The 20,253-nt window shown below is 39.7% G+C and overlaps 1 protein-coding gene and 1 long non-coding RNA gene across 3 annotated transcripts; one reads left to right on the top strand and one right to left on the bottom strand.

Moving 5' to 3' along the window:
- Positions 1-464: 464 nt before the first annotated feature.
- On the bottom strand, positions 465-3,368 carry LOC114921810 (uncharacterized). Of its 2 annotated transcripts, XR_010666738.1 has the most exons (3): positions 2,845-3,368; positions 2,198-2,290; positions 465-1,848 (listed from the first exon to the last, which is right to left on the bottom strand). It is a non-coding gene; the product is annotated as an uncharacterized lncRNA (long non-coding RNA). The 2 variants fall into 2 exon arrangements; XR_010666737.1 differs by having other exon boundaries at positions 465-2,290.
- Positions 3,369-3,575: 207 nt separating this feature from the next.
- On the top strand, positions 3,576-19,579 carry LOC110002824 (sodium- and chloride-dependent transporter XTRP3). Its single transcript, XM_020658483.3, has 11 exons — positions 3,576-3,851; positions 7,534-7,674; positions 8,895-8,986; positions 9,081-9,308; positions 10,476-10,586; positions 11,715-11,956; positions 13,795-13,957; positions 14,188-14,389; positions 15,214-15,373; positions 15,512-15,677; positions 16,901-19,579. Exons 1-11 carry the CDS (start codon positions 3,728-3,730, stop codon positions 17,069-17,071), a joined length of 1,800 nt encoding a protein of 599 aa, XP_020514139.1. The 5' UTR covers positions 3,576-3,727; the 3' UTR covers positions 17,072-19,579.
- Positions 19,580-20,253: the final 674 nt, after the last annotated feature.

Genomic DNA, 20,253 nt, shown 5'->3' with positions numbered 1-20,253 from the left:
TCCTCCCATAGTTTTCACAGCTAAACATCTGATTGCTCTTTTTTTAGTGGGCCAGATCTTTTTTTTGTGTTGGTATAGCAACTACAAGTTGCTGCCTGGCACCTCCGCTGGCTGACTGTGCAGGATCTAAACCAACCATGTCCAATCAAACACACAGGAAGCAGGAAAAACAGTGAACAGGGTCAAATGAAGTTTGTGCACAAAACTTGGAAATAGAAAGGAAATCTTTAACACTTAAAAACTAACCGATGTCTTTAAAGGAAACAACAATATCATCTACCTTCTTTCAAAAGCTGTTTTCACACATGCTCTCCTTAAAATGTCTCACAGCCTGTCCCTTAAGTTTTGAGTTTCTTTTTCCACACTTACAAAACTACTCAAAGATGAACACTTTGGCGTAAATCTCCGTGCTTATTACTAACCATCACGACAGATTACCTTCTATTTCAATCAGGAGAGACAAGTGAATTAAGAAAATGATTTATTACAGTGAATAACATGGAAAAGTGACTTGACAGAAATACTTTGGCGCTCGGGCTCTATGGGGAGGTTGATGTGTTTGGAGAATGTTTCTGAGCGTGGACAGAATAAATCCCCCCCCCATGGAGTCCAGACCCTGGTGGTGGTAAAGCTGATAAATGATTAGACCGGATGGGTGAAGAATTGATGGATGATGAATCTGTGAAGACTGGCGGTAATGGGGAGGAGGAGGGGCGCACAAAACATCAGCATGAAGAAACTAAAGGAGAGAAAGAATCATATTTAAAAGAGGAGCAGAACGATGATAAGCTGAAAATAAGGGAGGGACGCTAAATGTGTACCGCTGAGGAGACAGCTGATTATCCAATGACAGCTCAAAAAATGACGGCGAAAACATGAGTTAGCGTGCAAAAAGGGAAGAATGAGAAAGAAGGCAATTAAAGTTTTCCTGACTGAACTTACGCTAGAGCTTCATGCAAATATCAGACAAATAATCTGTTTTGCTATGCAGTTTACTGACAGTCCAAGTCTGAACTCAAGCTTTACACTCAAATTCAAATTCTAGCGTTTTAAAAAATATATATTTTATTTGCAACTGCCTCTGCATAGGAGTCAGGATTGTGGTTTCCTGCCACGGCAGTTACCTGGTTATTGCCTTTTACCCTCTGATAGGTCAGATATTGTCCTGTCAGAATTGACGAGGAAACTGTGCTGGATCTGCTCACCTGCAGGTCACACCTCAGCTGACCATGACTTCATGTCATCGCTAATGATATATTTAGTGCTCCACGCAGACAGCGATCAACTCTGGCACGGTCTCGCTGTAAACAAACAGGGTCACGAGGCAGATGGTCCATAAATCTCAGTGTAGTAGTGTCCTCCTCCTGACACAGTAACCCTGAACACACACTTTGTCCACCAACTAGAACCTGGTGTTGGTGGGGCGGGGTCAAAGTTGGTTCAATTGACAGAGCCGTCCTGAACTGGAGCTGGCAAGGGGACCAACATCTTTACATCACTCTATATGTTAGTGTGCGTCTCCATTTACCCAGCAACACAGAGGCTTAGCTCATCTGCAACAGCTCCACTGAAAACAGTGTGTATATATCATCTCCTTCAGTTTACATCCTCCCCACTCTCCATTGTTGTTCCGACCGAGTGCAGCCATTTCTGCGACTTATCTCCATTTAGATATGCAGCCCATAGAAGTATTTTATACCAAAGATAAAGAGTATTTTCTACAGTTTTTGAAAGTCTGTTGGTCCTCTTAAAGTTGTACTCTAATTGCAACGAAACTCCACCTTTGAGACTCCACATGGTTTCTCTTTCCCCGCATGGTGGTAAGGCAAACGGTGGGAAAGGGAGGAGCTTAGGGGAAAAAAAACAAATGTATGAATGAAACATTTTAGATTCTCTGAGAGAAACATGAACAAGCTGAAGGAAGCAACATCTCGTCAGTGTGAACACAGCGCTGAGAACAACAAACCCAGAGGAAGTTAGACTTCAGTCTGTTTTTAGAAAGTCATTACTCAATTATATAATAATAATGTTAAAAAATGTCACTTAATACAATTTAAACAGCAGAATCCTATAAAAATTCAACCTGTACAATTGTCATAAATAGAGAAATTAGCGATAGAGACCAAAACTGTTTTTGTAGCCTGCTTTAAAGAATTAATTTCTGATGTAAAATGGGGCTCTACAGGGATTGACTCACTCTTGGACACAGCCTCAAGTGGACACTCAAGGAACTGCATTTTTTTTTTTCACTTTAGTGTTAGCTTAATTTTTGAGCCCTTGATGTTTCAGCCTGTAAAAAAAAAAAAGATAAAATAAATACGGTAAAGGTTAAAGAAGGAAGTAATGAATAGTTGGAATATGATTCAGACACTTTAGTGCATGAAATATGCCTTAAAGCCTTTGTAAAAATTTATCCAGAATATTCAGATATCAATTTCTTATTGAAATGCAGATTAGGAAAATAGAAAAAAATGTCTTATTGAGTTTTAAAACACACGACCTGCACAATTTTCAGAACCTATCCATTGCTTTTCATTGCTGATTAAAATTGAATTCATCCAATTTAATATCCCATTCTAATAAAACAGCGAAGGTTTCTTTAAGATAATGAATTAAGTGGCTCTACAAGCCTCACCGCCTGTTAGTTTCACAGCCACAATGTAAACAAAAGGTCGAACGGAGTCCATGTAGGCCTGTATGTGTCTGAGAGAGAAGTGGGTTAGTTAATGAAAACAGTGCTTTAGTGTCGAGTCAGGTTCAGGTTCAGGTTCAGGGTCAGCGAAAGACAACAAGGCTCAGACTTTCCTCAGGAGGCAGAGATAGCCTATACAATCAAACATTCACCTGGTTATTTTCCAAGCTCCGCCCACCGCACTTTGAGTGTGATTGACAGCTGCCTCCACCTCTCACTGAGGATCATTATGCAAATATTACTGCCCGGTCAGTAAAAAGTTCACGATTCAAACTGATGTCCACAACAAAGCTTTAGTCTTCACAGAAGACACATCATGGAGACACCGTGAAGCACGTGTCCGCATGCTGACCATCGGTGAGGAATAAACGGAGCCCAGCTTTCTGGTCAATAACGTCATGTGACATTCAAAGAAACTTTATCGACACGACAACATAACAAACAAAAATAAAAACATCTTGACTGATAAATTACTGAATTAACAGTATAACCTGCTTTTTAAGATTGCATTTAAAGGAAAACAAATAAACAAATAAATATATATTAAATAAAAGTCAAGCTTTTTAAACTTCATGTGTTGCTATGGCAACCTGTTTAACTCGCCAGCTACAGCAAAACATTCCCAATTCATCAAACACATGAAATATGATGACTGAATATGAGCAGCCAATAGGAACTTATCTCTTTATAGTTTTATTACACTAATAAACACCGGGATATTTATTTAAACACCTTTCCATTCGAACAGGTGTATCTGCAGTCGTTAGCTTTTTAAAGGACCGCATTTCCCAAGAAGCTTCGACTGTGCACTCTCCAGCAGAAGGCTCACGGGAGGAGTAGTTGTAAAGGACCCTCCTCCTCCTCCTCCTCAGTGTGGCCACATTTCAATCACAGACGGATCATAAAGCGCGCAGCACGCACCGATCCGCCGCTCCGGTAATTGTTCCCGTGACTCTCAACAGGTTTGGGCTGCTCTGTAAACAACAACAACAACAACAACAACGACAACGTGGACACACTAACGGAGACGCAGACATGGGAAAAGATGAAAGACCCAACTGGGACAACCCCATGCAGTTCGTGCTGGCGTGCGTCTCGTACGCGGTGGGTCTGGGGAACGTGTGGAGGTTCCCGTACCTCTGTCAGATGCACGGTGGAGGTAAGAGCCGCTTACATAACGGGACTGATCATTATTCAAACACACACACACACACACACACACACACACACACACACACACACACACACACACACACACACACACACACACACACACACACACAGTCTAACAGGAATTTGAATAGAGAGCACTTCTCATGTTAGACATTCACCTGTCCTCCTATCCTGCAACGTTTGAGAGAAACTTTTTTTTCCCAAAGAATAAAAACAAAATGTAAATGATTAAATCGACTGATTATGTGAAGCAAAAACATTAGATTATAATTATTTAACAACATCAAAGTCAAATTTATTAGAATATTCCTATGATATACTCAATAACACTTGATTTTATAAGTAAAATACATGAACATGAGGGAAATGAATATAAAAGTCATGTGTCATATAGAGCCTCAAATGTGTATTTTCAGTTTCACATTTAGCTTGAAATCACACACACACATATGGTTGAGCTATTGTGAGTTTTTCAAATTCATAATTTAGTTTCTTAAAAGAAATGAGAGCAGACGGATCATTAAAATGTTTGTTTTTTTACCTAAAGGATATGGCAGCGTACTACTTATTACTTTCTGATATCACTTGTATCAACATAAAACTGCCTCTGTTATTTTAATGATCCACAGCATAGCCTATTGAAAATTACCAAAACTTATGAAAAAAACTAGAGATCTTCAGTCTTATTTTTGACCAAATGCTTAACGTATAAATTACACAAATATGTTCCATATGTTTGTGCAATATAGTCAGTGTGCTGAAGTTCAGTTGCAATATTTGGTAAATCAAAACAAGATATTACCCAATATTGTGTCTGTAGCTGCTGTTTTTGTCGCTGTGGTATTTAAACGAGTATTTAGAGTTGACCAGAACGGTAAGCCTGTTGAAATTTAAAAATCTGGTATTGTGACAACCCATAGGTTATACAATCTCTGAGGGAAATTCTGGTTTCCACTCTGTTATTGAGAGACATTGCTTCGTACACACACACACACACCGGCCCAAAGTTTACACACAGGCACAAACAGGACCTGTGGACGTGCATTAGTGGAGAGGTTTTGAGTGCCTTGCTCAAGGGTAACTCTGTAGTACTCAGGAAGTGACTTAGCACCTTTCCAGTTACCAGACCAACTTCCATATTTTTTGGTCTGCACCGGGACTTGGAACTGGCTGAACCTCTGCCGCCCCGTAAAGCTTATCGTCTGAAATTTTGAGGAGGCAAAAGTGTTCTTAAAGCTCTTTGTAACAGCCACAGTTAAAGATGATTACCGTCATAGATGGAACAATAAACATTAAACTCAGATAGTATACCAAACATCTAACAATATCAGTCACATGTTACCTGTTCATGACCTGTTGCTTTGAGTCATGCTGGCGGGGTGCAGTTTGTGGCGGTGCATATTACAAACAAGTCCTTATCAGGCTCTTATCACACGGTGAGTTGTTGAAAGCAGGCAGATATATTTATCCTAACAGCAGGTAATAAACGTGGGCTGCACCAGGAAGCAATAAGAGAATGATTTAGTAGAAATGTGACCAGTTTGTGGCCTTACAGACTTTACACCCAGACAGCTGATACGGAATAAGAAGTGATTGCTAACGCAAATAACTAATGGTCATTAGTTTGAATTTTACATGCACCTGTTATGCAATTATATGGCTTTGACTATCGTAAAAACTCAAATGCACGTTAGATATAGAATTGCAATAAAAACATAAACCATAAAATGTACAGTAGCCTACACTTCTGCAAGCTGCAAATGAGAGCACACACCTGCTCAGGTTGGATGTAGGCTGTACGAATGTCAAACTGTACGAGTGAATTGTTTAAAACGTACAAACCAAAGCTCACAAATGACTTTACGAGCTCACGCTGTATGGTCCGATTGTCGAGGAACGGCCCGAGTGCTCACACTGTTCGTGTTAAATCAGAAGCAGCACTTACTTAGCGATAAAGTTTCCTTTGAAAACTCCCACAGATGGAAGTCAGATATGTATGAGTGTGTATTTCTATTTCTATCTGTCTCTAAAGATTGAGCATAGATCAAAGAAAGATAGAATAGAATATAATTACTTTATTGATCCCAAATTGTGAAATTGTGGCATTACAGCAGCATGTTATCAGAGCAAATAAAACAATATAAGAATAGATACATAGTAAATAAGCATTTAAAATATATTTAAAAAAATAAGAATAAGAAGAGATTTATACATTAAGGATTTAACTTAACATTCTTACTGGTAAAAAAAAATCCTATAGTTCTTTTCTAGTCTTCTGACTTCTCAAAGCTCTTCTACACCGCAGGTCACTCCTTCATATTAACCCCCATTCACACACTGACGGTAGAGGTTTCTATGTAAAGAGTCCATTAGAAGTAACTTAACCCGTTCATAGACATTCATACACTGCTGGCAAAGCAGAAGGAGCAATTTGGGGTTAAGTGTTTTGCCCAAGGACACATGGGACTGAGCCACAGCCGCCCAGGTTTAGATAGCTTTACATTAACCACACGCCCTGTGGCGGGTTTTTTTGGAGTAATTTTTGAGACATATACATGATTGCGTAGTTAATCATCTTAACATGATATTCTTTGCACAACAAAACATGAAACACAACAAAGAATGCACTTTGTGTGATCGCCTAAATTATACACAAAAAGGATTTCTGGTTGTTTTAAGGGAATGTTTCTGGTGAAGCAGCATGTCCTTAGCTTGTTTTGATGAATGGTTATTGATGATTGGCTGTTGTATTTATCAATAAGTGATGGTTATTGAAGACTGTTGTGTTGATGTTTTAATGTTTGATGGCTGGGGGTTAGTTAATCCCCAAAGGGAGGATTATGTTGAAGTTTGATAACTTCATACATAGATGCATTGCTATTCTTACAGGTTTAGGGTAATATGATGTGCTTAAAGAGGAGACATGATTTGATATAGGGTCCAATGGCGGGATCAGTGGACATGGATGCTGTATATCTTAAATCAGATTTAGGGGCATGTAGTGGTAGGAGTTAGTCCACAATTTCCCAATGATGGGGTATCTCTTGGGGAATGATCTGGCTGGGGGGCAAAGTTGGTGGCAAGTGACTGCTGTTCCTATTTATGAGGGTCAGTAGACTCTCAGGTTACCCAAATATATGTTCAAAAACACTGACAAGTGGATTTTTCACAACATGTCCCCTTTAAATGATTTTGACGCACATGATGAGAAATTATGACACTTGTTGGCTAGCTGTTTTCTGGTACATCCATTACAGTAAACATTTTGATCAGGCTCGTTTCCTTGTCAGTTTGATTGTGGTTGTTTGTGGCAAGTTGGTCCTGCATTTATGACGTCTATCTAACTTTATGCTTCATGTTTGCTGTAATCGCTATGGTTATTGCTGTTGTGCTTCCTGCTTTAGTCAACTTGCTTCCTTATTGGCTATCTTTCCGTTGCATGTGCGCTTCACAGACTCCGAGCTCGGCCGTCCTCAGTGTTCTCCCCACTTAACTGGATTTCTGATCATAAAACCAAATAAATGAGTAACTCATTGTATAAAGTTACATCACAGCTTTTTAACAGAACCTTTAAAACACTTTCTTTCTTTCATATTATAATGTAATAAAACCCTATCAGAGGGTGTGTTTTGTTGTTCTCCATGTTTAATTATTATTTTCTCCTCCAGGAGGATTCCTGATCCCGTACATGATCATGCTGATTCTGGAGGGGATCCCTTTATTCTACCTGGAGCTTGCCATCGGTCAGAAGATGAGTCTGGGCAGCATCGGGGCGTGGAGTGCCATCAGCCCATATTTAGGAGGATTGGGTAAGGCACTGAGCTTAAAGACAAAACCGGAGAAAAAAAGACATGTGAAAGATTAAAAACATGAATGTGGAAATGTGAAGAATAGTGAGAAAAAGAGTCGAGATGTGGTCATGAAAATGTTGCACTAAAGAGAAGACACACACTAGTGTTGTAGTACTCGTAATCGGTCTTGGTCTTGAGACGTCTTTTTGAAGGTCTCGGTCTCAGACTGGGCGGACTCCGGATTTTAAATGAAAACCGGTCAAGGCCATCACTGAGAACAAATCATTTCAACTAATTTGTAGTTTGATTTTCATCCCTCAGTGTTAAAAGATAGAGATAGATAGATACTTTATGAATCTTTATTAAACACAAGTTGATGATTTCTCAGTGATATTTATGGTCTTGGTCTTGGTCTTGGTCTTGGTCTTGGTCTTGTCTCGGCCTCGCCCTGACTTAATCTTGGTCTTGACTGGGTCTCGATCCCTAAATATTTCTGTCTTGTCCCGGTCTCGGAGCACTCTGGTCTCGGGTATTTCTTGGTCTCGGTTAGTGTTTACACACAGATTGGTTTTAATTTCAATGTCTGCTGCTCTTCCTAATTCTTTTACTTTGGATTTTATAAAGCTCTTAAACACCCCTGACCTTGTTCTTACGCATCGTTTGCTCGCTGAAAATGTTGATACAATCGCTCTCCAGGCTGTACTTCTGAGTAGGTTGTTTAGTAGGCTAGCATACTACTATAGCGTGGCTAAATGAAGATGTGAGGCTTTTGTCGATGTTCTGCTCCGCATGCATGTTTTAAAAATCTAATGTCAGGGTACCATCTCGTCTCCTCCCAGGGTCTCAACATAATGAATATTTTAAGGATAATTTGGCTCTGTGTTTTAACAGTAATACACCCTCGAAGACCTAGGTACAGTATAAACATGAAGACTCACAGATAGTTCAAGCTCAGCTTAGAGAAGTAAAGACCTGAAGAGTATTTTAGAACTTGGCTCAGGCACGACCTCACGTGGACAATATTCTGATTTTAATGATTGATTTTATTATTTTTTTACTGGTCACCTAAGTAATGTGCATTAATATGTGAAAGTAAGACATTCATTTTCTGTCCTTTTAGAAAAACCAAAGCTTGGGCTTGGTTTGTCTCTCAATGAGATTTGACTGGATTGATGACTCAGATAGACTCAGAAGCATCTTAATTGATTCATAATTTTTGTTTAATTCTCTCACTTTAGGTCTTGCTAGTGTTATGACCTCTCTGTATCTGTGTCTCTATTACAACATCATCAACGCATGGAGCTTCTGGTACCTCTTTCATTCATTTCAAGTGAGCTGATTTTCAATAAACTACTATATATCTTTTTTTAATAGGTTTCAGCTTTCAGCTTAATAATCCTTCCCTGTGTTCTCTTATGTCACAGTCCGTGTTGCCGTGGGCGGAGTGTCCACTCAATGCTAACCTGACAGGACCTGTGGAGGAGTGTGATCGGGCCACGCCCACTCAGTATTTCTTCTACAGAGAAACTCTGGATATTTCTTCTTCTATTGAGGAGAACGGAGGAATTCATATGGGCCAGGCTCTCTGCTTCTTGCTGTGCTGGATCATTACGTACCTGTTCATCGTCCGAGGAGTCAAGTCCACTGGAAGGGTGAGACATTGAGTTTCTGCGATCAGACACACTGCTAGTCAGTCTACAGATGTTGTATTTAAAAGAAACTACAAATATCTATGTCTTTAGTTTGGTTGCACCATGGAACCGTTTAGGTTCATTCTTATTAATGGATTGTAACATCCAAACTACAGAAATGTTGCAGAAGTAATTTTTTGACTTCAGGTGATCAGTCAGAAAGCATTTTTGTTTCCTCTTGTGCCTAAATGCTAAAAATACCTGATGTTAACCGACGTTAATCAGCAAACAGCAACATCTATGTAAGCTATGACAAAGCATCGTTGTCGTTACCCTTCATCAGGGGTGAAAGCAGAGGCTTCTTTGGTCACCAGGTCTCAGCGAAAAGCATATCCATGTGTCCTCTGCATAAAAATTGGAAGGAGAGATTGTGTTATTGAATGATGTTACCGAGAGGAAGCATAAAAATAGAAAATAAAAGTGGACCTAAAATCAAACCTTGCGGAACACCCCACAGGTAATAAGGGAGGTGGAGAATGAGTGGTTACCTATGGCGGCCGCAAAGATTCTGTCTCATAGATAGGTATTAAACCAACTAAGCGGTGCCCCCTTGGCGCCATCCCAAGTCTTGAGGCGTTCAATTTAATTGCCATGATTTACTTTGTCGAAAGCCGCGCTTGATCTCTCTCCTTTATCAGTAGCTAAAAGAAAGTAGTTTGCTACTCTGCGGAAGGCGATTTCTTTCTGAAGTGCTAAAACCAGACTGAAATTTCTCTGAGATGTCTTTTACATTCATAAAAACGTTGAAATCTGTTTTAAAACACCTTTAAACCCTGACCTTCCTCTACAGCTAGTGTGAAATATGAACAGTCATGAAGGGGGGCTTAACATGTTCAACTACGACATGAGGTTATTTAATGGTATTCTACTATGGGGGGGGGGGGGGGCATTTATGTATTGTTAACTGTTAACAGCCAAACCACAGAAAAGCTGTTTGCTATACCCGGGAAAGGCCTTTACTTGTTTAGGTCCAATAGCTTGAGCCTGTGTGTGACTACTGGCTTTTAGTTGAGGAAACACTGTAGACCAAACTGGATGATCATGGGGGTCTGAGGGTCCAAACCCCACAAACACACCTGTATATTGAGACTTTGGCTCTAACTTTTCCCCCCCTGGATCCCTCTTTAGGTGGTGTACTTCACAGCTACATTTCCATACTTGGTCCTCTTCATCTATCTGATCAGAGGTGTCACTCTTCATGGAGCCCTTAATGGTGTCGCTTACATGTTTACACCAAAGGTAAGGGTTCAAGTTGTATCTGTATATAATCATACCATCCACAAGTTACATAACAAACAGCTTCCACAAGGTTTTTTTGTATCAGAAGTACAACCCCTAATTCTCAAAAGTTGGTAGTGCATCGAATGTAAATAAAAACATGATGTGATGATTTGCAAGCCCCATATTCATTTGAACAAGCAGAGAAAGACTAAGGGCACACTCACACTAGGAAACACGTACTGCGCCCTAACATGTTGACTGGTGATTGAACCCCGACCTTCCAGTTGGGACCTGACCCACTCTACCAACTGAGCCAATTACACAAGCTTTTGGCGGCTGTGGCTAAGTGGTAGAGTTAGATGTCTCTTAACCAGAAGGTCAGGGTTTCCATCCCCAGCTCCTGCAGCTACATGACCATTAGCCATTAACAAGAACTGGTATGCAACGTGGACATGACATTTAATCGATAGCCGCCTTCCATAATCGAGAAATGCAGGAGTGTAAAAGGTTGAATCTGACCAAAACGACTCAACATAAGCCACACAGTCAGTAAAAGTTGCATTTATGTTCTCTGTGTTGTTCTCTATAGTACTGACTCTGAGAATGCGTTACTTGATGACGTACAGTATGTAAAAGGGGTTAACCGTGCTCAGGTCCGGTTAAGTCTGGAGCAGTATGAGCGCACCCTCTGCCTCTCTGTGATGCTCTTTTTTTTTTTTTTTCTAATCCTGTTACTAACCTGTTGCTAGGTAACCATATTTTCTGTGAGTTTTTCCAACAGGTGATTTTTCAGCTTTTCACAACTTTTTCAGTGTTTTGTTGCCTTTGTCCCAACTTTTTTGAAACACGTTGTCAGCATCAAATTCAAATGAGCAGATCATTATCCAAAAACAATGAAACTTCTCTACTATTTTTTGTTATATGTGGAGTTTCAGTGTTTTGCAAATCATCACAATGTACGACCTTTTTATGAAACTGGGGGTTGTTTAAGTGATTAAGTGATATTTCAAAATACATTCTCCCCCTGTTATAGTGCCTTTGTTTCAGCCTCAATTAATTCTTAAAATGTAATGCTTTGTGTTCAGATTTGTTCATATGCTAGTGTGTCTGCACCTGTTCCCACACGTGCTGCTGTCTTATTTTTAGATGGAGCAGCTCGCCAACCCGACCACATGGATCAACGCGGCCACTCAGATCTTTTTCTCGCTGGGCCTGGGTTTCGGGTCCCTCATAGCTTTCGCCAGCTACAACCAGTACAACAACAACTTTGAGCAGCAGGCCATCATCGTCTCCTTCATCAACAGCGGGACCTCCATCTTCGCCAGCATCGTCACCTTCTCCATCTACGGCTTCAAGGCCACCGTCAACTACGAGAACTGTCTGGAGAGGTGTGTGTGTGTGTTTTCTGCTTCTCTGTGTGCCATGAAGGTGTTTTTTGTGTGAGGTGAGACTACATGCAAAGTCAAAATGAAGACTGAAATTTACACCAATATGTTCAACTCAAATATGCACTGTGCCATGAACGCAGAGCAGCAATGAGGTCTCTATGGCATCATCATTTTGAGTCAAAATGATCATCCTGTCCATCCAAACTCAAAACAAATTATGGATTCAAGCTTTTTACAAATCAACATCAGAATGTAGTTATTTCAGTATCCACTCAACCTGTTTATTGTAATGAAATCACAGTAAAATCTGTTTATTTCTGGTTCATAGCGCCGTAGTAAGACAGATTTCAGCCGACATGTGACTTGCTAAATACAGTGAAATTGCCACTCACAACAACTTTTAACAAAGACAAACCAAAACAGCACTGTCAAGCATGCTGAATCCTTCTGACCTTTTAATTTAATTGTGATGGTCCTCACCACAGCTGTGTCTGCATCGTCCTCATCACAGCTGTGTCAGTACTAAACATGATGTTGTTGAAAGGGATCGGACATCTGTGTGTGCAGAAGTAGTCTGTGCCTGCTCGGTTGAGTTTCTATCAATCTTTGTGTCAGAAAGCAGTTTTCAGTTTGAAAAGTTTTGCAAGGTGTGTTAAGTACCTCCGGTCTGGTCTTAAGGTATCTGACTCCTGTTCACAGTGTTTGAATATGTGTTGAGGTTTCTGATATCAGCCTGTAGCTACTGCAGCCGTAAAAAACAAGTTAGTTCGTTTTCAGTCATCTTTTTTGCTCAAATTAATAATCTGTTGAGCTGTTTCTTTTGGTCAGGTTGCTTGTTTCCTTTAAGGTCCTGTTTAGCCAAGACCTTCTTAGCCTAAGATTCTTTGTAGTTTCCAAAGGTCTGCTACCATTTTACATATTGTTTTGAGCTATTTTCTTCGCTGGGGCTATTGTGATGTTGTTGCCTTATCGAAACTTAAAATGGTTTGAGTACATTTTTGAAAAGTAAAGACTAGTGTGGAACTCAAAGCTTTCTTTTTTACATAACAAGAGAGATTCTTGATGAGTGATTAATTTGGCTGTTAAAAGGTGACATATTATCCTCCTTTTCAACCAGTTTAAATAAGTCTTAGAGCTCCACATGTCTGTAAAGTTTCTTGTTATATATCCACTCTGATCCTGTATTTGATCATGCCTATAAACCCCTCTATCTCAGCCCTGCTCAGAACAGGCTGTTTCTGTGTCTGTAGCTTTAAATGTAAAATAGCTGTGTCTGACCACGCCCCTCTGGAAGGAGGTGTGGATCTGGCATTCTCGCTCCATGTCCTATTGTTTATGGTGAGAAGGCAGACTCAGAGGGCAGAACAAACACCTAGATGTGGGAGTGTCACCCACCTGGGGGAGAAACTACTGCCCTTTGTGATGTCATGAAGGTAAAACCACATTTTCTGAAAAGTGGAGCAGGCTAAAGACGGAGAGGATGGACTTTTCTCATCATTGGGGGGGTTTATAGACGGACTAGAGACACATATTAGTGTCAGAAACACTTGGTGAATATTTTGTATAATATATGACCTATAAAGAAATTACAAAATGCCTCCGTAATCCAGATCATGTGTGTGTCACCTAATGTGAGGGTGAATGTTAGGCTTTTTATTTGGCTTATTATTTACCGGTACACTTTTTAAGACATGGCTGATATACAAACATATTTAACAGAATACAGTGTTGAAATATGACTCACTTGGGATGCACTGGAGGACTCTAAAAGCTCATAATATTCTTGGTGAAGATACATTTTTACTGTTAATTTAACAGTCCTGTTTGTTCCTTGTCAGCACTCGTGTTCTGCTGCTGAACACCTTCAGCCTGTCAGAGGACTCCATCAACATGGAAAACATCTTCGAGTGGCTCGAGAGGCTGAACTCGACGTACCCGCAGCAGTTTGCTGAACTCGGTCTCCCAGATGTCCCCTGTGACCTGAACAAGGAGCTGGACACGGTCAGTGCCTCATTACTACATCTTAACAGTGCTGAACAAATCAAAATTACCATTACTAAAATAATGATGAAACATTAAATAAATACATTAGAATAGTACATATCACAATGATATAGTGACACAGAGATGTATAGGGGTCGATCGCCAAGAAATATGCTCATTTGGTGAATCAGGCCCTCAATTTCTGTGCCAGTCCTTAAGAGTTTGCGTTTCTCTTTCTCATGTTTCAGGCGGTAGAGGGGACCGGTCTGGCCTTCATAGTTTACAGTGAGGCCATTAAAAACATGCCTCTGCCTCAGCTGTGGTCCGTGCTCTACTTCTCAATGCTCCTGCTGCTGGGCATGGGCAGCATGTTGGGTAACGTCACCGCCATCATCACCCCGCTACGAGACTTCAAGGTCTTCTCCCGTATTAGCAACGAGTTGTTCAATGGTAAGATCTGACTTCAAAGTTGTGACATATTTTTGTTCATCATACTTCGGTCGGTCAGCGTGTTCTTTTGATTTACTACAATTCTTCAATTAATTTATCAGACGCTTTTATCTAAAGCGACGTACATCAGAGAGTAAGTACAACACAAGAAATGATTTAGAAAAGAGGAAACAACATCAGTAAGGGCAAACAAACATCCTTAAGTCTGATCGTACACACAGGTGCTGACAGAGAGTGACCAGAGGCAAAGCACAACATGGACAGCTGTTCTGGAAATTTCTAATCAACATCAAAACCTTCTTTAATGTCGTCATCATTCTTATCAAACAAAACCATCGTTATCATCATAAAAACATTGCATGACATCAGCCTTGTGTAACCTGCGGTGGTTTGCATCATTAGTTGTGCACGTCCTCAGAAATTAACATTATGCGTCCGCAAAATGCAGCATGAATAGAACAGCTTGGAACAGTATAGACTGGTATGGTGATGAGACAGTAAAAGAAAACATCGGAGACACCAGAGAGCTGCTACAACAATGGCCAAAATTTTTGTAGAAAAGTTAAAACATCGAGTCCGTAACTACCAGCACTATGATGTGTCATTGCTGTTGCATAGCATACAAAAATGCAAAATTTGAGCCCCTAAGGTTGGCACGATACCAGAATTTTAGACTCCAATATCAATACCTTGGAGAAGTCCTAGAAACCCAATGCTGGGTGATTTATTATTTTTAATTAACAAAAATGGCTTGATTGATGAAATGATAATCTAATTATAATGAACGAGTGTCTGTGACTGTATGTTGTGTGTTTCACTTGCAGGTTTAGTGTGTCTGTTCTGTCTGCTGCTCGGCTTCGGCTTCACCACACCATCAGGAAACTACTGGTTCACCATGTTCAACGACTACGGAGCAACTTTCTCTCTGCTCTTCATCGTCCTTGTTGAGGTCATCACCGTCAGTTACATCTATGGAATTAGAAGGTTTGTATGCATTCTATATTACGCCCACAACACAACCAAATAAATTCACATGTTCATGGAGTATAAAGAACCAGCAATGCCCTCAGTGATGTAACTTTGAATCAATTTGGATTTACATATACCATCTACTCATTTTAGGTTTGAAAAGGACATAGAGGACATGCTGGGTCATCGTCCTAACTGGTTCTGGAAGATCATGTGGGGCGGAGTAAGTCCTATCCTCCTCATCGCCCTCTTCATCTTCTACATCATCAACTACATCCAGGGAGGAACCCCCACCTATCAAGCATGGAACAAAGACAAGGTTAGCTGTGGCTTATTTAACTTTTTTATTATTGATGTTTTAGATTTTATACTTTTTGGCTGGTGAAAATCTGTGAAAGGGGTGAGATTTTGTCAGCCTGAATAAAGGTCTGCCTGATTTACAGATCGAGCAGCTTTTCCCCCTTCAATATCCTGTCCTGAATAAAGGCTGTTTCAGGGGGGAAAAAAAGCTGACATTAACTTGCAGATCATTAAACAGCAGAAAAACTCTTTCCACCACTCTTCTTTGAAGCTTGCCTGGAGGATTTCACACATTTTCGCTCTCCTTGTATGCAGACGACTGTCTGACTTATTTATGAAATCCAATGTCCACCCATCCCAAATCTTAATGACAATCCGAAACAAAATGGTTAGAAACTCCAAAAAACAAACAAACATTTCCATATCAAGGTTAGGTTACAGCCTAAGGATCTGTTTTTTTTTTTACAGAGATCTCTGCTTCCGGCTACTGGTGAAATGGATCTTTTTTTTTTTTTAATTCCCCCTCTCTCCTCATTAATTAGTTGAGGAGATTAATATCTCAGTATGAGTGACAAAAGTAAAAGCAGCTTTAACTTATCCAATATTCCTGCATTGAATAACTAAACACATTATGAGAGTAACAGTAGGAAAGGTGAACCAGCTGAAAGTGAGATAACAATGTTGTTTTCAGGCAACCACTTAAACAGAAAGCTCACTTATAAGTTTACAGGAATACAAAGAGCAGAGATGGTGCAAAGAGCATTAGGTCAGTCTTAATGTTACATAACACAAAGGCCCCGACAGTTGTTATGATCACAGTGCGCTGATCTGAGTAATTTTATATATATAATATAAGTATGATTCTTTAAAACCTTCTAATGCATTTTGAGATTTGACAGTCTGATTACATTTTCATATCTCCAAATTTGGACTGTAAAGTGTACAGTTCACCTTCACTTGTACATTATTGTCAGGAGTCGGGGTGGGCTAATAGCTTAGCCTAACAACAATGTTCAGTTTTCAACACATAGATGCCTAATGAAGCATTTTCATCTCTTTAATGCAAAAACTGTGCTGTACAAAGCAGTACACATCTGTACACATGAGCTCTTTTTTGAATACATTTTTAGAATATATTCAAATACTGGTGCACAGAATGCTGGTGAATTTAAGGTTAAAAAATATACATTTATTATATTTGTTATTTCAGCTAGACTGTAACCATGCCTGTCGTTTCCTCAGGGTCAGTCGGAGGTGATGGAGTACCCGGTGTTTGGTCAGCTCTTCATCGGACTGCTGCTGGCGTCATCGGTATGCTGTGTTCCCCTTACAGCTCTGTATGTGTACTGCAGGAAGAGGAGAAATGGGAGCCATCATAAGAGGCAGCGTACTATCAGCACGGTATCTCCTTAATGTCACAGAGCCACCTGTGAACATCACCTGCCTTCATAGACTCCTCCCCCTCCAACTGAGCTCAGAAACACAACATTTTTTATCATGGATCGTATGGAGGACACGAAATGAATGGTCATTTTGTCCTTTACATTTTATACTTCTTTTAAAAAATAACTGAGTATTTAAAGTGAATGTATTCTTATAGCTATATCTTTTCCCTCAGTGTTAAAGTTAGACTTCTGAGCCAGGAACACTCTGGACACTGATATAGGTAAAGGCCATCACATTTGGAGTAGAGACTCACCACTCTTTTCTAGTACTTTTTAATATTTCGGGGTCCTATCTTACATGTTTTGGTTTGTAAATCACCAAATGGTTCAAAACGTTTTGGAATTTCTCCAGTAGATTTCTTCAGCCTGCAGCAGTAAAACAGGCTGCAATGGCTGCAACATAATCCGTGATAAATCAAAGCGCATCCACTAAAAGGTCTTGTTTTTGTCACTGAAAACATTACAGAAGGGATCTCTACAGAGACAGACATTTGGTAAAGATGAACATGGTTTTTACCATTATTAAAATAATAGTCAAGTATTGGTTTTTATTTATTTATCTGGCTCCACAGAGTATTTGTGTAATCTCAAATAACACAAACAAACCGATCAAGGTGGTAAAATTACTGTTTTTATCATTTGGAGTCTGGTGTCTTTGAAGAGAATGATGTTACAGCTGATTCTTGTTTTAAAAAATCCTCTTACTCTGTTGGAAAAAGGTCTCTCTCTGTAGGGATAATTTCTGTAAAGTTGTTTGACACTTAAAATAAGAATCTGAGCCTGTCAGAGACAAAAACAACAACTTTAATGGAAAAACTTTGATCAATTAGTGACTATGTTGCAGCCACAGTGACCTGTTTCACTGCTGCAGGCCGAAGAGAAATCTACTGGAGAACTTGCAAAACTTGTTTGTTAATATATGAGTCAATTAAACCCTAAAAAAGATTTAAAAAGTAGAGCTCGGGTTTACTAATGTTGGAATTTCCCTCTAACTCTAAAACATAGTGTTGATATAGTTTATTGAATTACCAAACATTTACAGCAAATAAGGTTGTAATACAGTATTTGTTGTTGTATCTTAGTGTTCATATGATGAAAGTTTGTAGATATTAGTTTACTCAGTGAGTAATGACATGTAGAGTGTGCAGTCATTGTTGTCATATTGTACACACTTACAAAACGCTCAAAGTCGTTCTTATTAAGCCTTAAAATGTTCTCTTGTAAACGGAGTGAACTAATTCAGGTTCAAATTTAGTTTATTGGTAGATAAACAAAATCCGACAACGGGATTAAAGTCCAGCAGAAGGATTAGTGGAAGTCCAGCTCTAAAACCACCAGAAAAAAAACCTCTTCTTGTAGTTGACCTTTTATTTCTAAGTGTCAGTATTTACACTTGCTTTTAAACAGTCAAAGTTGGAAATGTTTTAATGTAGTACTCGTAAAAGAAATATTTTAAAGGTCACATATTATTCAAAATACACTTCACCTTGTGATTCTCACACTAATATGTATCCCTATTCTGTCTACAAACCCCCCAACGATGAGAAAAGTCCATCCTCTCCATCTTTTTCCTGCTCCACTTTTCAGAAAATGTGTGCTCAAACAGGCTGTTTGGAGATTTTCCCTTCATGACATCACAAAGGGGAGTAACCCCTCCCCCAGGTGGGTGACACTCCCACAGCTAGGTGTTTGTTCTGCCCTCTGAGTCTGCCTTCTCACCGTAAACAATAGGACATGGAGCGAGAAAGCCCCGAGCCACCCAAGCCCTTCCAGAGAGGGGGCGTGGTCAAACACCGCTCATTTACATTTAAAGGTACAGACACAGAAACAGCCTGTTCTAATCAGGGCTGAAAAAGAGGGGTTTATAGACATGTTCTGAATCCACTCTGATCCTGTATTTGATCAAGAAACTTCACACACATGTTTTGGGGAGCTATGAGACTTATTTAAACTGGTTGAAGAGGAGGAGAATATGTGACCTTTAAGTGTGTTTATATGTTTGCTCTTTATGAGAAGAATGTACAAATGATAAATGTTTATTACATATGAAGTGCTTTTTGATAAAGACTTTTATATCTGTTTTAAAGGGGCTGGTATCTGCTGTCATACATTTACTATAAGAGATGGATGTTAAACAGAAAGCACATACAGTAAAATCTACCGTGCCAAATATGCATTTTGATCATTTTGCCTTTGTACAACCTTAAGATGTGTAAAACGTGTAAATACTGTAGATATTTGTTTCTTTTACAGAGCTGATGATTGGAACGGTAACGGTTAAACTAATAACTGCCTTAAAAAACTGTTTGATGTTATTGAAACACAAATCAAATGTTGTTGACATGTAGCGTCCTGAGTAGAAATCTAACTATTTGTTTTCAGCTTTTTAACTTCCTGTAAATAACCAACAGTGATCCTTTTTTTTTTTAACAAAAGTTGCTGTACATTAAAGACATTTGGTCTGTGTGATTTTTAAGTGTGCTGAAGTTATTGGAAACATTATTTCATGTTTGATTCTCTGACTGGTTTATATGATTTTTATCACTGAGTAGACGACACTCTAGAAATCCCTCGGACCAGAGTGAGTTTGCGAACAAGGTTTGAGGTCTGAATGTGGAATGTGTTGTTGTTGAAGCTTTGCCGTTCAAAATATCGTAATGTCAGCGAAAATGCTACTTATTACACTTCTGGTGGCTGAACTGTCCTGTGTTTTCCTCGCATGCACAGCGGATGTAGCTCAGTGGCAGAGCGCATGCTTTTCATGCTTGATCAGGGTTCAAACCTTGGCACGTTCGACGCAGAAGTCAGCAGGTACTGTACATGCTCTTTGAACTTGATGGGATTCATCCAACTCTCAATCTATTCTAGCAGAGGCGCTGCTTGTCAACAGGCAAGGCAGGCAACTGCTTGGGGCCCCAGACCAGAAGTTCAAATCTGACCTGTGGCCCCTTTCCAGCGTGCCCGATTTCTCTTCCAGCCCCGTCTGCACGTACACAGTCATTGACGTTAGTGCCCGCCCACCCTGCCTCTGACTCCCATCAAAACCTCTGTAAACAACAACCTGCTGTTAGTTGGTGTATTCACCTTTAAATTGGGATTATAATATGCCAAAATACACAAACAAGAAGAACAACCTTTTAACACCTGTAT

Source organism: Labrus bergylta, chromosome 8 (genome assembly GCF_963930695.1).
Source record: "Labrus bergylta chromosome 8, fLabBer1.1, whole genome shotgun sequence".
NCBI lineage: Eukaryota > Metazoa > Chordata > Actinopteri > Labriformes > Labridae > Labrus > Labrus bergylta.
The sequence above is the reverse complement of the archived record's forward strand: the minus strand, read 5'-3'. Positions and strand labels throughout refer to the sequence as shown.

Coding starts and splice junctions, on each gene's coding strand:
- LOC110002824 (XM_020658483.3), top strand. CDS start 3,728: ATGGGAAAAGATGAAAGACCCAACTGGGACAACCCCATGCAGTTCGTG. Junction 8,987..9,080: donor ACCTCTTTCATTCATTTCAA/GTGAGCTGATTT, acceptor CTTATGTCACAG/TCCGTGTTGCCGTGGGCGGA. Junction 10,587..11,714: donor CTTACATGTTTACACCAAAG/GTAAGGGTTCAA, acceptor TCTTATTTTTAG/ATGGAGCAGCTCGCCAACCC.